Source organism: Epinephelus moara, chromosome 22, assembly GCF_006386435.1.
Source record: "Epinephelus moara isolate mb chromosome 22, YSFRI_EMoa_1.0, whole genome shotgun sequence".
NCBI classification, from domain to species: Eukaryota; Metazoa; Chordata; class Actinopteri; order Perciformes; family Serranidae; genus Epinephelus; species Epinephelus moara.
Genome location: NC_065527.1, coordinates 14273326 through 14285916, shown reverse-complemented (window position 1 = coordinate 14285916; position 12591 = coordinate 14273326). Strand labels below are relative to the sequence as shown.

At 42.6% G+C, this 12591-nt stretch overlaps 1 protein-coding gene across 6 annotated transcripts in view; it reads right to left on the bottom strand.

Moving 5' to 3' along the window:
• Nucleotides 1-242: 242 nt before the first annotated feature.
• The window catches only part of tbc1d5 (TBC1 domain family, member 5), a 23676-nt gene continuing 11327 nt past the window's right edge, over nucleotides 243-12591 (bottom strand). For 4 of the 6 annotated variants that reach the window (XM_050034118.1, XM_050034119.1, XM_050034121.1 and 1 more), the window contains exons 13-24: nucleotides 11086-11258; nucleotides 10850-10992; nucleotides 9985-10091; nucleotides 7152-7237; nucleotides 6080-6390; nucleotides 5862-5924; nucleotides 4285-4493; nucleotides 3972-4071; nucleotides 3142-3221; nucleotides 2760-3020; nucleotides 1611-1661; nucleotides 243-1530 (exon numbers count right to left, since the gene is read on the bottom strand). In XM_050034118.1, coding sequence (XP_049890075.1) covers nucleotides 1240-1530; nucleotides 1611-1661; nucleotides 2760-3020; nucleotides 3142-3221; nucleotides 3972-4071; nucleotides 4285-4493; nucleotides 5862-5924; nucleotides 6080-6390; nucleotides 7152-7237; nucleotides 9985-10091; nucleotides 10850-10992; nucleotides 11086-11258 — 1875 coding nt within the window. In that variant the 3' untranslated portion in view covers nucleotides 243-1239. The remainder of the gene's footprint in view (nucleotides 1531-1610; nucleotides 1662-2759; nucleotides 3021-3141; nucleotides 3222-3971; nucleotides 4072-4284; nucleotides 4494-5861; nucleotides 5925-6079; nucleotides 6391-7151; nucleotides 7238-9984; nucleotides 10092-10849; nucleotides 10993-11085; nucleotides 11259-12591) is intronic. The other 2 variants (XM_050034122.1, XM_050034123.1) reach the window with 2 other exon arrangements.

Below are 12591 nucleotides of genomic sequence, written 5' to 3'. Positions count from 1 at the left end.
TTTATAACAACTGGCAAACGTCCTCTGCTGATGAAGACCAGGACTGTTTTCTAAAATGCTATTTCCAAGGTCAAAAGTGAAATTTGAACCTCAGTACCTTCGGTATTTTTTTTTTTGACAATGGTATTATCTCTGAAAAATGTAATATACAGCACCAACAGTTAGTCCTGATACTCACACAAAACACTCACAGAAGTCTACATCAGCATCTCAAAAGCATGAAAAGCATTCCCAAACAGGCACAATAACTTCAGTGTGTAGCAAGAGCGATGTAGTTTTATTGGTCTTGAGTTAATTATGCTGAATGGGCAGCTAGAGGGACATTCTTTGTGTGCGCTGCTATACATGATTTCCACAGGACACAAGAACTCAGTTGTAATGTGAGAAATGAAAATAATCACATTAAAATGTCCACATTGGAATCAATTAAAAACAAAACAAAAGGGGGAACAAAATTACTCCATAATTTAATAATTTTCATCCAGTAAACTAAACTAAGGGTTAAAAATATTTTCTTAAAAACAAAAACAAGAATGCTAACAAAGAGTAAAGATCACAGAGTCAGGTTTTGTTTGGTTGAGAGAAGAATAATGGTCAGAGGCACTGGTTTATGAGGGTGAGAAAGCTGCCCTCCGTAACTGGCAGGAGGACGTCATGCGTCTTTCCGTTGAGTATCGGAGAAGAGAGCTTCCTCTGTAAGGACATAGACATACAGACACAACACAAGCAGAGGTATGGCCAGATCTCCACATTCAGAAGAATCAGAGTATCACACTCCTGATCATTACAGTAAGTCCAAGAGGAGGGAGTCCTCCCCTAGAAAGAAATAGCAGTTTGAGGTCCAACTCTTCAGAGTAATCATGTAGTGACAGGGTAAGCAGTTCAATGGCACCCTCTCTCTGTAGAGCAGAGTGCTACAATTAAATATCATGAGTGACGGGGACACAACGTAATGAGGAGACAGGCATTAGGGTAAATGAGATCGCCTACAGCATCAGCTTAGACAGGACTGAGGTGGCACAGATGACAGGTAAAGAGACAGAGTATAAGGTATTTGTGACTGGAAGTGTCACAGTCCACATGTGCAATTTTTTTTTAGCTGACAGCAGCTCCAGCAGTGCGCCACCAAAAACTGCAGATTCCACCCTCTGATCCTAAGTCAGTTTATTTTTTATCACATCCTCGGTATGGGATGCGATAAAGGTATAAGAGGAGGAGAAGGAGGGGCGATTTGCTCGTTCACAGGTCATTCGGGTTGACGATGGTGAAGTCAGAGTCCTTGCTGTGGGTGGAGCCCTCGTCTGGACTGGAGGAGCCCGAGGTGATGCCGGCCATCAGGGGGTCGCTGAAGGTTCCTGCCGCGCCCTCAGGCTCCATTCGCACCAAGCCGCGCCCTCGCCTGATCGGTGGGGTGCGCTCGGCTGCGGCTCTTCCTCCTCCTCCTCCTCCAGCGGCCGACAGGTCTCCGTCCTGGCACACAAGGATGTAGTCATCCCAGTTCTTGCCCTCAGAGCCGAGTGAAGACGCCACCTGTACACAAGAGATGGTGGGGTTCATACCATTTTCTTGTGTTAGCAAAGATTCTGTACTCCTACTTTAAAATGACTTACCCTGCCTGATGGGATAGTTTGGATCTTTGGAAGTGGCGTTGTATGAGCCACCTGAAAACAAATGACTATCAGTGTAAGTGTATGCCGTTTTTAGAATAGTTTTGCTGATGTCAGACAGCACTTTCCAACAGGCAACTGAACTGAAACTCATCTATGTTATGCTCAAAGCCACCAGACTCATTTGAGAAAAACAGTAATTTTACGTCGCAGAACACAGGAGCTGCTGGTTTACCGCTGCCTCCATTGGTTAGTTTGTTTGTGTTATTGTAGGACTTTACTGAATCCAAACTAACTCTTAAAAAGACCAAAGTCATGCAATACCACAAACAAACCAACCAATCAAGTTAGCGGTAGACCAGCAACTCTTGTGTTCAGCAAGGTGAAATTACTATTTTTGTCAATGGAGTTTGGCATTAAAGAGAGCATAGATTCATTTCAGTTTTAGCTCAATTCCCAGACAGAAAGGGCTGTCTGATGTCAAGGTGAAGCAGTGAAAATATTCTAAATATACTGTACACTTAAACTGATGTTGATTTTTTTAGATGGGCCTTTTATTTTTAAGTGGCTTGAATATGTTTTGCTGCTGCCCCCGTCCACAATAGTGCATTAATTAGCTTCTGAGGCAGTACTCTTGTCTGCTTCTCCAAAATGTGGGCGCGTCATACCTCATACAACCACACTTCAGAGAATACAAACGATCCCTTTAATCAGTGCAGTGAGTGGGAGTAGAAGGTGTGTACAAAAAGCAAGGCTGTAAAACCCCCTTTGCTGCTTGTTTGGCCCCAAAGCTCGATGTATTCAAATGCAGCAAACCTCAGACTTCAGGGAAAATGTGTATTTTCATTATACAGTTGCTGTATAATGCAGCATAATTCTGGATTTGATTCATTCCTAATGGGATAGCTTTAGCGGCCTAATCCTGCAAAGACTACAATTTGGGTAAAAATTGGATCATTTTTGGATACAGGGTACAGTTTGTTGCCATGGAAATGATCGGATTTAAAGACACTGAACACTGGATCAAAAGGTCAAACCATAAAACCAAACAACTGAGAAATAATCCCATCAGAGATGAGTGTTGTAGTTAATACCGATACAGGTGCAGAGCTCTAATTCCAGCAGCCTAAAGAGGACTGACGGACAATTTACCTGTTGCTCAGGTGGGGTCATCGCCTGCTCCTCCTCTTCCTCCTTCTCATCAGTGCTGACACTCCCGTCCATATCGGAGTCTCGGATCTGCCTGCTGCTTCCTTCTTGTTGGTGGTCACCTTGGTGACTGTTGGCGCTCAGAGCAGTTTCAGCAACCGCTGTGGAGGTATAGTGATCATCAGCGATGGAGATCTCCTCATTCTCCTCGGCCTCCAGCTGGCTTTGGTTGAAACGCAGCGCCCCCTTGAGGATGTCTTTGATCTGAAAGGATCCGGGACATCACGTCAGTGTTATAGACAGAAACAGTGAAAACACACACATGTAAACAGAATATAATTACAAAAACACATCACAAACCTAATGTGCACTTGCTCTGACTCACTTGTTTTAGTCCAGCTAGTGACACCAGGACCTCATCCTCTTTCTCCAGGTTTTCTTGGAGAATCACTTCCTGGATTTTACCTGAGGAGACATAATAAGCCATCACTCACTGAGCTACACAACCTGCCACAACATTCCCGAAGCAGCACTAAATGAATTATGAATGAATAACTGTAACAAATAGGAGCCGCGTGTTTTGATACAGAGAGCTGTGTCCCAAAAATCCCCTAATTGCCACCTAGTGCACTATATTCTCTCAAAGCAGTGCAGTGCTCAAAGCATGTCAACTAATTTATTACTTAAAAATAATGTGCTCCAGAACCACGGACAGAAACACCAAAATAGATCAATAAATACTATAAAAGCACAAAAAAAACAATAAAAAACAAAAGTAATCTCTCTCAATCACCACTTCTGACACACTAGAACTGTGTGGTGGTGTCGACACCCTGCCCTCCGCCTATATATTTCTCTAATTTTGCTGTGGTCGGCACATTTCTGGGCACTTAAACGCCAGTCAATAACAGCGCCCAGGTGAGATCATGACTTTATAAAAAGGTAGTGACCAAGTGTAGCAGTACACATCCAAGAGGACGCCACGAAAATCCTGGATACACAACTAAAAAAAATGCAACTACAGGCGAAATGCCAACAGGACAAAGATTGTTCCAAAAGCAGAGTAAATCTGGGGCTGACTTTCACTCTCATTTTCGCTGAGGAGCACTGAAGGAGACGATAAAGAGCGATTTGAACAAATGTTTTAGATGGTAAAAAGGAACGTGGGGCTTTGACCATCTGTTGATCGTGTACATTTCTAGTTGCTGTACTCACAGATGTGAGTGTTCATCATCTTGGCACAGTATTTGCTCATAGCCTCAAGGTCATTGATCTGGCCCTGAAGGAATGACACCTGGGCCTCCAGGTCCTCGTCCTGTTGATAACACACACACACACACACACAGACAGGTCAGAAAGAGGCAATAACAGCAAGGGGGGACAAAAGAAGCTTGGTAAGGAGAGCGACAAGAAACCCACTGAGGAGGAGGGATTGGGGTTGAAACTGTGAGAGACGATGAAAAAGTGAGACAAACAGAGAATAAGGCAAAGACATGTAGACAGTCTGTCAGCAGGTGGAACAGCTCACCGACTCTTTCTTGCCCATGGTCTTGCTGTGGGAGCGAGAGCGAGTGATGTTGAAGAAAGACTCCTTCTTGGTGGCGGAGAGAGGCGGAGATGAAGTGCTGACATCGCTCCCTCGGGAGGGGGGAAGAGGCGGGGAGGCGGTGGATTGAGCTCGTCCACCGGAGAGGCTTTCTATGCTGGGAGAGGAGCTGACCGTCCTGGAGCTTTGGCCTGAGGACGGGACAGAAGGATGGCGGACAGAAGACAAAATATTAACACAATAGGAATGTGCACAACTTATGTTACATCTTAGAATCTTACATATTTTTACGACACCATAATACTACTCAGGCATGGACGTTCACTCCCGACCTTGAGATCAGTATGTCTCATAAAGAATTTAAGCTCAAGGTCCACCAATTAGCTCTCGTGGTCCTCCACCGATGGAGATAATGAGATGCGGTTAAAACCTTGAAAAAATGACTAAGTGGACTCTGGCTTAACATGTTTTATTTTATCACATAATACTGCTGTTTAGGAGGTTTAAAAGAAGATGCACAATAAAAGTTAAGTAAAAATAAGGAGACATTCTGGGTCTTTAATACCTAAATTAAGTAGTAGTAAAAGGGTACAACAAGAATATGAAGCCTTGAGCATGCAAGAACTGGAATAATTATAGACTTTTATATTATAATCAAGAAATTGTTAAATATAAAAAAGCAGGAATAAATGAATTATTACATTTGCATTTAAATGATGCATTAATAACTGAATTTTAAAATAGAATAATTAAGTAATTTAACTTTTTAAATGTACTTTTTGAAACTACATTTACACTTTGTTTTTCTCAGTCTCCTGCTTTCACATGTGCCGTTTTGGTTTTATGATCGCTTTAATTAAAAGCAAACAAACACACAAACAAACAAGCAAAAAAATCAGTTTTAAATTTAGATCTATGTAAGCAGAGCATCAACAGGAGCTCTGATTGGCCAGATGTTTTATGTTGGCGGACGTCATTGTGTTGAGTTAAACCAGTCAGAGCTACTGTTGCTGCTCTGTGAATGATGCCTATTAATTAATCATTTAAAGGGCAATTTTATTTTATACATTTATTATTATTATTATTTTTAACATTCATCTATTGTTTCTGATTAGAAATTATTCAAAGGCTCCACAGAAGAACGACAAAAGGGAGCCATGTTTCTTTGCATTTGTCTTCGCAAGGACAAAGAAAACAGGCAAACTTACATGACACACAGGAACATTTACAGAAAAAAAGCACACAGACACACACACATGACAAGCACATGGTCAAAGCAATGCTGACAGCAGATGCCACAATCCATCCATGACATTCATGCCATCACTTTGATTTTCCCCTGATGTGGCAAGCTGTGATCTCCCTCTGCTGGACACAATCTGCTACTACATGCTCTGGACACTGATGTCCGTCTACTGTAAAGTGAACCTCACCAGCTGCTAATCAAGCAGCAGGAAGAGTGACTGTCAAACTACGTGTGCAGACATGCAACGGCAGCAACACAACCACAGACGAACAGCGGGGCATGTCACACAAGCGGTTGCCATGGTAGCAGTTACCTTGTGTGTCAGTGTGAGTCTGGGCTGGGAGAGCGACCTGAGACACTCCACCTGAAACTACATCTAACAGACAGGAGAGTCATAGCTGACGCTGCCACACCCACACCAACCAATGAAAATCTGCACTGGTGTTAATCTGCACATGCAGCTGATTCACCTGTTACAGTACAGCCAGCACAAATGCAAGTGTGTGTGTGTGTGTGTGCTCTGCTGCTCACCTTTGCTGAGGTGGACAGGCATGCTCTCGGACTTGAGCAGGCGGTAGTGCTGAGTCTGGGCGTGGCTCTGGGTCTGGAGTGGGGCGGGGCCTGGCGGGGGCTCGGCTAGAGGGTGAGGCAGGGTGGGCGCTGGCGCCGATGCAGGGGAGGTTGAGGAGGACGAGGAGGACGAGGAGTGTACCTCGCTGTTGATTGGTGAGATACCACCGGACCCACTCGATATTGCCGGCGCAATGAGCTTCCTGCCGAAGCTCAGCAGGCTGCTGGAGACCTTGTTGATGTTGAGGGGGGCTGTTTTTGTAGAACCAGAACTGGAAAGACAAAAAGTGCATTAGGGTGAGAGAGGAAAATTCATATACCTGTGGTTTTGCAAGTTTAAGACCTTTATCTACAAACAAATAGTTGTCGCTGCCTTCCTTTTCCAAACCACACTGTAAATGTTCAGATTTTTTTCCTGCCTTCCAGGCACGGTTTCCATTTTACGTCTGTAAAGGATAACGCTCAACTTGCAGAGACTTGAAAACTGTGTGAATCATTTCCATCACAATGAACAATTCAAGCACCTACACTTTTTTGGGTAAAGTTGTATCGCAACGAAATTGCAAGCGCATGCCATTAACAGTGCATTAATAGGCTCTTCTTCTTGGCACTCCCAAGTTGTGAGTGTCAGAGCACTGTGTTCTTGTGTGTGCGCGAACAAGACAAGGTTTCAAAGCAGCTCCTGCTTTCTGTACACAACAACTTTGACTTAAAAAATAAAGACCTCAAAGTGTTCACTATGGTGATCTCGTGCAAATTCATCCATGAAATGGAAGCCAGTTTAAAATTGGGTGGTAAGAAATGGTGTGTTTTTTCATCAACAAAGTAATGAATGTTAAAATCTGCTGTGGATTCAAGAAAAAAGCCACCTCCGTTCTCTGAAGGATGAAACAACAACCACTTTAACGTCGGGAAGGGAATGAGTGTTTCAAACCCCAAGTGAAGCTCTAAGTATTTTCAGATAAAAGTGGATGATTTAAAAAGGTACACTGACTTCTGATCTTTGAGAGAGGAACAGTTGTGTGTGTTTTACCGTGACTTGTTCATCAGGTCGGCTCCCCTTGTTTTGTAGTAATCCAGATTCTGCTGAAACTGGTAGTTTACGGGACGTGGATAGTTCTACAAGAAGACGGAGAGAACAAAAACATTTTTTGTCTGTTGTGTGTTATAATTGAAGTCAACACGTAAACATAAAAGTGGTGCATTTCCGACACCGTGCGTGCATGCATGACTACATAAACAAGCAAATTTGTGTGCCTTCGTCTTTCTGAGTCAGTACATATGAGCAAGAGCCTCTTTCCAGCGACCCCACTCACCCTCCTGTCATTAGGGATGATGCCCCACAGGTGTAACCGTGATGTCGACGTGCAGTGACACGGCCGTTCACCTGGGGGAAACGCTGTCACGTTGCATCAGCACCTTCCTGGATATTCATCCCAGGAGAGTCGTGGACGGGAGTGTGGCGAGTTGTTGTGTTCGAGTGCATGGGTCAGTAAATTTAGAGGAGGAATGAAAGATACCGGGACAGTGAGGCGTTACCCAAGGTCAAAAAACCGGAGATGACGGATTTAATATCCATACATCAACAGCTGGTTTTCATATAAACATGTGTGATCCTGCTGTGTGTGAGGAGGTGTAACAGGGAGTGACAAAAGATTAGGTGTGTGTGTTGTTACTAGGATGAGAGAGCAACAATGAAACAAGTGTGTGTGACAGTAAGAATATGCTATCAGCTGCTATTTCCAGAACACATACTTTGCACTTAACAGTCTTGCAGTCTTAACGGTCTAACGTTACAAATAATAATTACACCATCGTTATAGGAAGCAGCTACTATAATTAGGCAACAACATTTCTTCATGTTCAGACTTGCGATTTTCTCCTTTGACACATGGGCCACATCACAGCTTGTGGCTCTACTGAAAAACATACCTGTGCACAAAATGGGAAGTGGCATCTAACTGAAATCCAAAAAAGCAGATTTATACAGCTATAACAAAACTGGATAAGACATGAGGATTTTGAAATTGAAGCCACTTAATAAGAATATGTAACTTATGGCAAGGTGTAATCCTTCGAGTTGGCCTGATGCAGCCCTACAATAGTGTAATCATTTTGTCAGCTATGATTTTATTTCGTCTTAATCCTGTGTCTAATGTCTTTAGTTAGTCTCTATCATATTTAGTCAGCGTCGTCCTGTGTTTTTGAGCCAAGTTTTAGTTGACCGAAAGTCAGCTTTTAGTCTCATTTTGGGTTTCTCTTGACATCAGATTATATTAAACGTTTCAGTGAATGTAGCCCAGCCAATCCCCTTTTTTCATTCTCCCAATCCCTGTTGTTGTCACTGTTAACTTTAACTTATGTCAGTGCCCGAAAGTTCTTCAAAGTCCCCCTGACTGTGCTCATTGTGCGCTGCCATTGTAGTCCTTCACAGGAATCTGAACTGCAGCATTGAGAAAAATTTTTTTTAGTTAGTAAAGTTGCTTTTTTAAACTACATTTTAGTCTTGTTTCTTTTCATAAACAATATTGCCTGTTGATATAGTCAAAGTTAGTGTGTAATGACACTGGTGCCGCCTCGTCATCGACTCTTAGTCATGGAAAAAAAAAAGGTCACTGACTAAAACATTTTTAGTCAGCTTGCGTTAATGAAATTAACACTGATTAGATATGAGGATTTAAAAAAATGAAGGCTCTGAACTGTATATGTAATTTGTGGCAAGATGTGATCCTTCAAGCTGGCTTGATTCAGCTCTATGTTACACAAACCTCGAGTCAAAAGAAACGTATCCTTTGTATCTTCAGTCTTTTTTTATGCCCAAAACAAGGTCACTATCTAATAAATTCCAGCCCCAATTATTTCAGGGTCACACAATGTTGACAGACAAGCTCTACAACAAGGATGTAAAGGGATCTATATTTTGAGGACTTGAAAAAAACAGGGGCTTAATGATTGGTCTATATACCAGTGTATCTGGGGAGAACTTTTTTTTTTCCTCGTGAGCTGTGTTGTGCTGTTTCGAAGTCATCTTGCAGAATGTGTTACTTCTCATTTTCTGATCAGTGTGTGCTTTCTATTTGTAAGTCATTATGGGTAAGATACTCAAACAGTATTAGTCCCAACTTTAATCTCTAATATTTTTTATATGTTGCAGGTTTAACAAGATTAAAAAAAACAAAAGCTTTATTACCGTGTATACAGCACACGGTATATAGAGGCCTCGTCATTGCAAGTAAATATAAAAAATATACATATATATCTGTGCAAATTCCTCTTTTTTATTTACTGGACTGCACCTGTGCTTTATGTATTTCCAGTAAGTGAAGAACCATTGAAGTGTGAGGAACTGAAATATTTGCGGCCAATCTTCAGTGAGCTTTTTATATTTTCAAACCTCAGCATGTTCTTTCACAGTGCAACGAGACTTTTTGACCTTCACTATACAACTGTTGTTCGAGGATTTCAGCCCAGTGTTTTATGTGTGGGTTAAGTGTTTCACTTCTGCAAATCTTCTCCTACTGCAACTCTGCAGTAAACCGGAGAAATCATTCTGTTAACATAGTGTCTCCTCTGCTGTAAGAACCAAAGAGTAAAAGAAAAAGCAGGCACATTCAGCCAGAAATTCAAGCTCCGGGATTTTTTCCCCATCATTTCATTTTATGCGTAACATTTTATGTGTAGCAATCCTTTCTCTTCCACATTTGAACTTGTGACAGGTCAGGCATAATGAAAGTGCGAGATATACCACAATGGGACTTTAAGGGAAACTGAAGAGTAACACAAAACACTACCATGAAACCACATTAGCTGTACACAGATGTACAATAATTTTCAAATTAATTATGCTCGTGCGGTTGTTTGCTTACTTTGGGATCTCGGAGGAAAAGAGCCTTTTGCAGCAGGGAGTTGATGTCTCCTAATGGAGGGTAGTGCATTAACAGGCCCAGGCAGGTCTGAAAGTTACTGGCGATGACTGAAACAGACAGAGCAACAATTGCAGTGTTAGTGATGCTGTGATCCAACCGCAGAATCCATCCAAATATAGTATGTTATTGCATTTGCACGGTTTCAAATTTTGACGAATTTCAAAATTAGCCAGAATTAATATTAATGTGTTAAGAGAATGCATCTGACTTCATAAAACATACTGCATATGCTTTCACAAATAATCTCAAATGGAGGAAATACTGCAGCACAACGCTGCTACACCATGAAACTTGGCAAGCACTGAGCGACCGGTCCTACCCACAGCTGCACTACACTTCATCCAGCACACAATCGAGTGTGTCAAAAGTGATTTTCTCTAAGTGTTCCCATCTATCCTCGCATTTCTTCTACCTTTAGGGTACCCTTCAGAAAAGCACCTCCGTGATGAACAGCTTCCTCTTTGTTCCAAGGACACTTAGAAAAGTTGTAACAGCGCTACAACACTGCTGATCAACTATCAAAATGTCGTTTGTCTTTAATGTTTGCAATGTATAGCTCTGTATTTCAGTTTTAAAGACACTTAAGCAGGGATGATGTTTGCCAGCAATAGAGCCTAAAGCCCCATCATGCCTGTGTGCATGGCAGCAAACATCTACGGTATTCTATTTAAAGCAATATGACTCCATCTGATTAAATGAAGTGGAGTAAATCACATTCTTCCACTTAAGTGTTTCTTATGAAATGACATGCTACAAAGACAACACGTGGCGTTATTGGATTATTTCAGTAATAAATGGAGCGTACGAGCATCTCGGATGTAGAGCAGCATGGCAACAAAGACGTAGTCCACCAGGTCCAGAGTGATGCTGTCAGCAAACAGGGCGTCCCACACCACCAGCAGGTCCTGGAGCGGGAACTCGCGGCCGAACAGCAGACGTACCCACCGGCTGTGGAGCAGACAGAGAGACAGGGTAAATGTATTTGTGTACAGCTGAGAGTCGAAGCATCAGACGCACTATACTAATGGTGTAAATACTGACATGCCGTAGATTTGAGGGGCGATCTCCAGCCGGTTGAGGTGCATGTGCAGTTCAATGTCATGCTTCTTCACCAGCTGGTCCTGGATGCGGTTGACTTTGGTGACTATGGCAACAGATGGCCCAGAGTCCTGGGGCCGTGCGAACGGGATGCTGGTCAGCATCTCTTCCTTACCCTGGGACAGCAGATCATTATGTAATTAGCATATCATTATGTAAACATTCATTAGCAGCATCTGTGTCCAACATTTAGTGGTTATGTTGAAGAGGAGAAATACAGGGTTTCTCTCTAGAAGGCATAGAGTTGTCTGAGTTTGAACAAAAATATATTTTAAGCGAATGTGCAGTTTGTTCTACTTAGATATTGAAACATTCATTTGAGTTATAATCTATATGACTTTTTAAAATCACATCCAAACTGTGATACCACACATGGTCAGCAGTTTTCAGTAATAGCCACTCAATCTTTTTACATTCTATAATGACCTTACGGTTTAGTAGTTTAGATTGTAAGTGGCGGAGTCCGCCATTCTGATGCTGGACTCAAATTGCCTACCTAAGCATGAAGGATTCACAGGAAGTCAATGTTTACCGTTATCTGAGCGGTATAGTGCTAATGTAATCCCAGCTATTCCTACTGCTGCTGCTGGTTCAATTTGAAAGCATCCAATTGGGAAAACATGGGACCGCCAGGAAAGGCATGAATTTGTAAATGCAGTTATGTATCAAAAATGCATTTACAAAGCCAAGTAATGGGCATTTCTGTCATTTTTTGACAGTGAATCAGTTTTAAATATGGAAGGAACAATGAAACAAGAGGCAGCAGTCACAGTGAGCTGTTACACTCCTTACTGTGCACTGCTGTTGTGTGGAAAACTATTTGCATCATGCGACTCATCAAACCAGATCACAGTTGCAATTATTATTGACCAACTTCTTAATGAGTACGTCAAGAGTTTGTTTGGCTGCACTGTAAACAGATATGCCAAAAGCTCCTCTGTTGTATTTTTGACAAAGTAGCTGCTTAAGGTGCGTTTGCTGAAGCAGGACATCGCACTTGCCATTACCCCAGTAACTAAGGGTGTCGTCAAATCAACCAGGACTGAAATCTTGAGGATTATGACTTAAGGTGTTAATAAATCACTAATCACCTCACATCCTGGATCCTGGACTACCTCACGGACCAGCCGCAGTATGTCAGGACCCAGGATTGTGTATCAGACTTGGTTGTCTGCAGTACGGGGGCCCCGCAGGGGACAGTGCTGGCACCGTTCCTCTTCACCCGCTACACTGCAGACTTTTCATACGACACCCCCACCAGAAGTTCTCTGACGACTCTGCCATAGTCGGCCTCATCACAGATGGGGACGACAGGGAGTACAGAGAACTGAACCAGGACTTTGTGGACTGGTGCCTGAGGAACCACCTTCAGATCAACCCGGGGAAAACCAAAGAGCTGATGGTGGATTTCCGCAGGCACAGACTCCTCCCCCCAACATCGGTGAACAT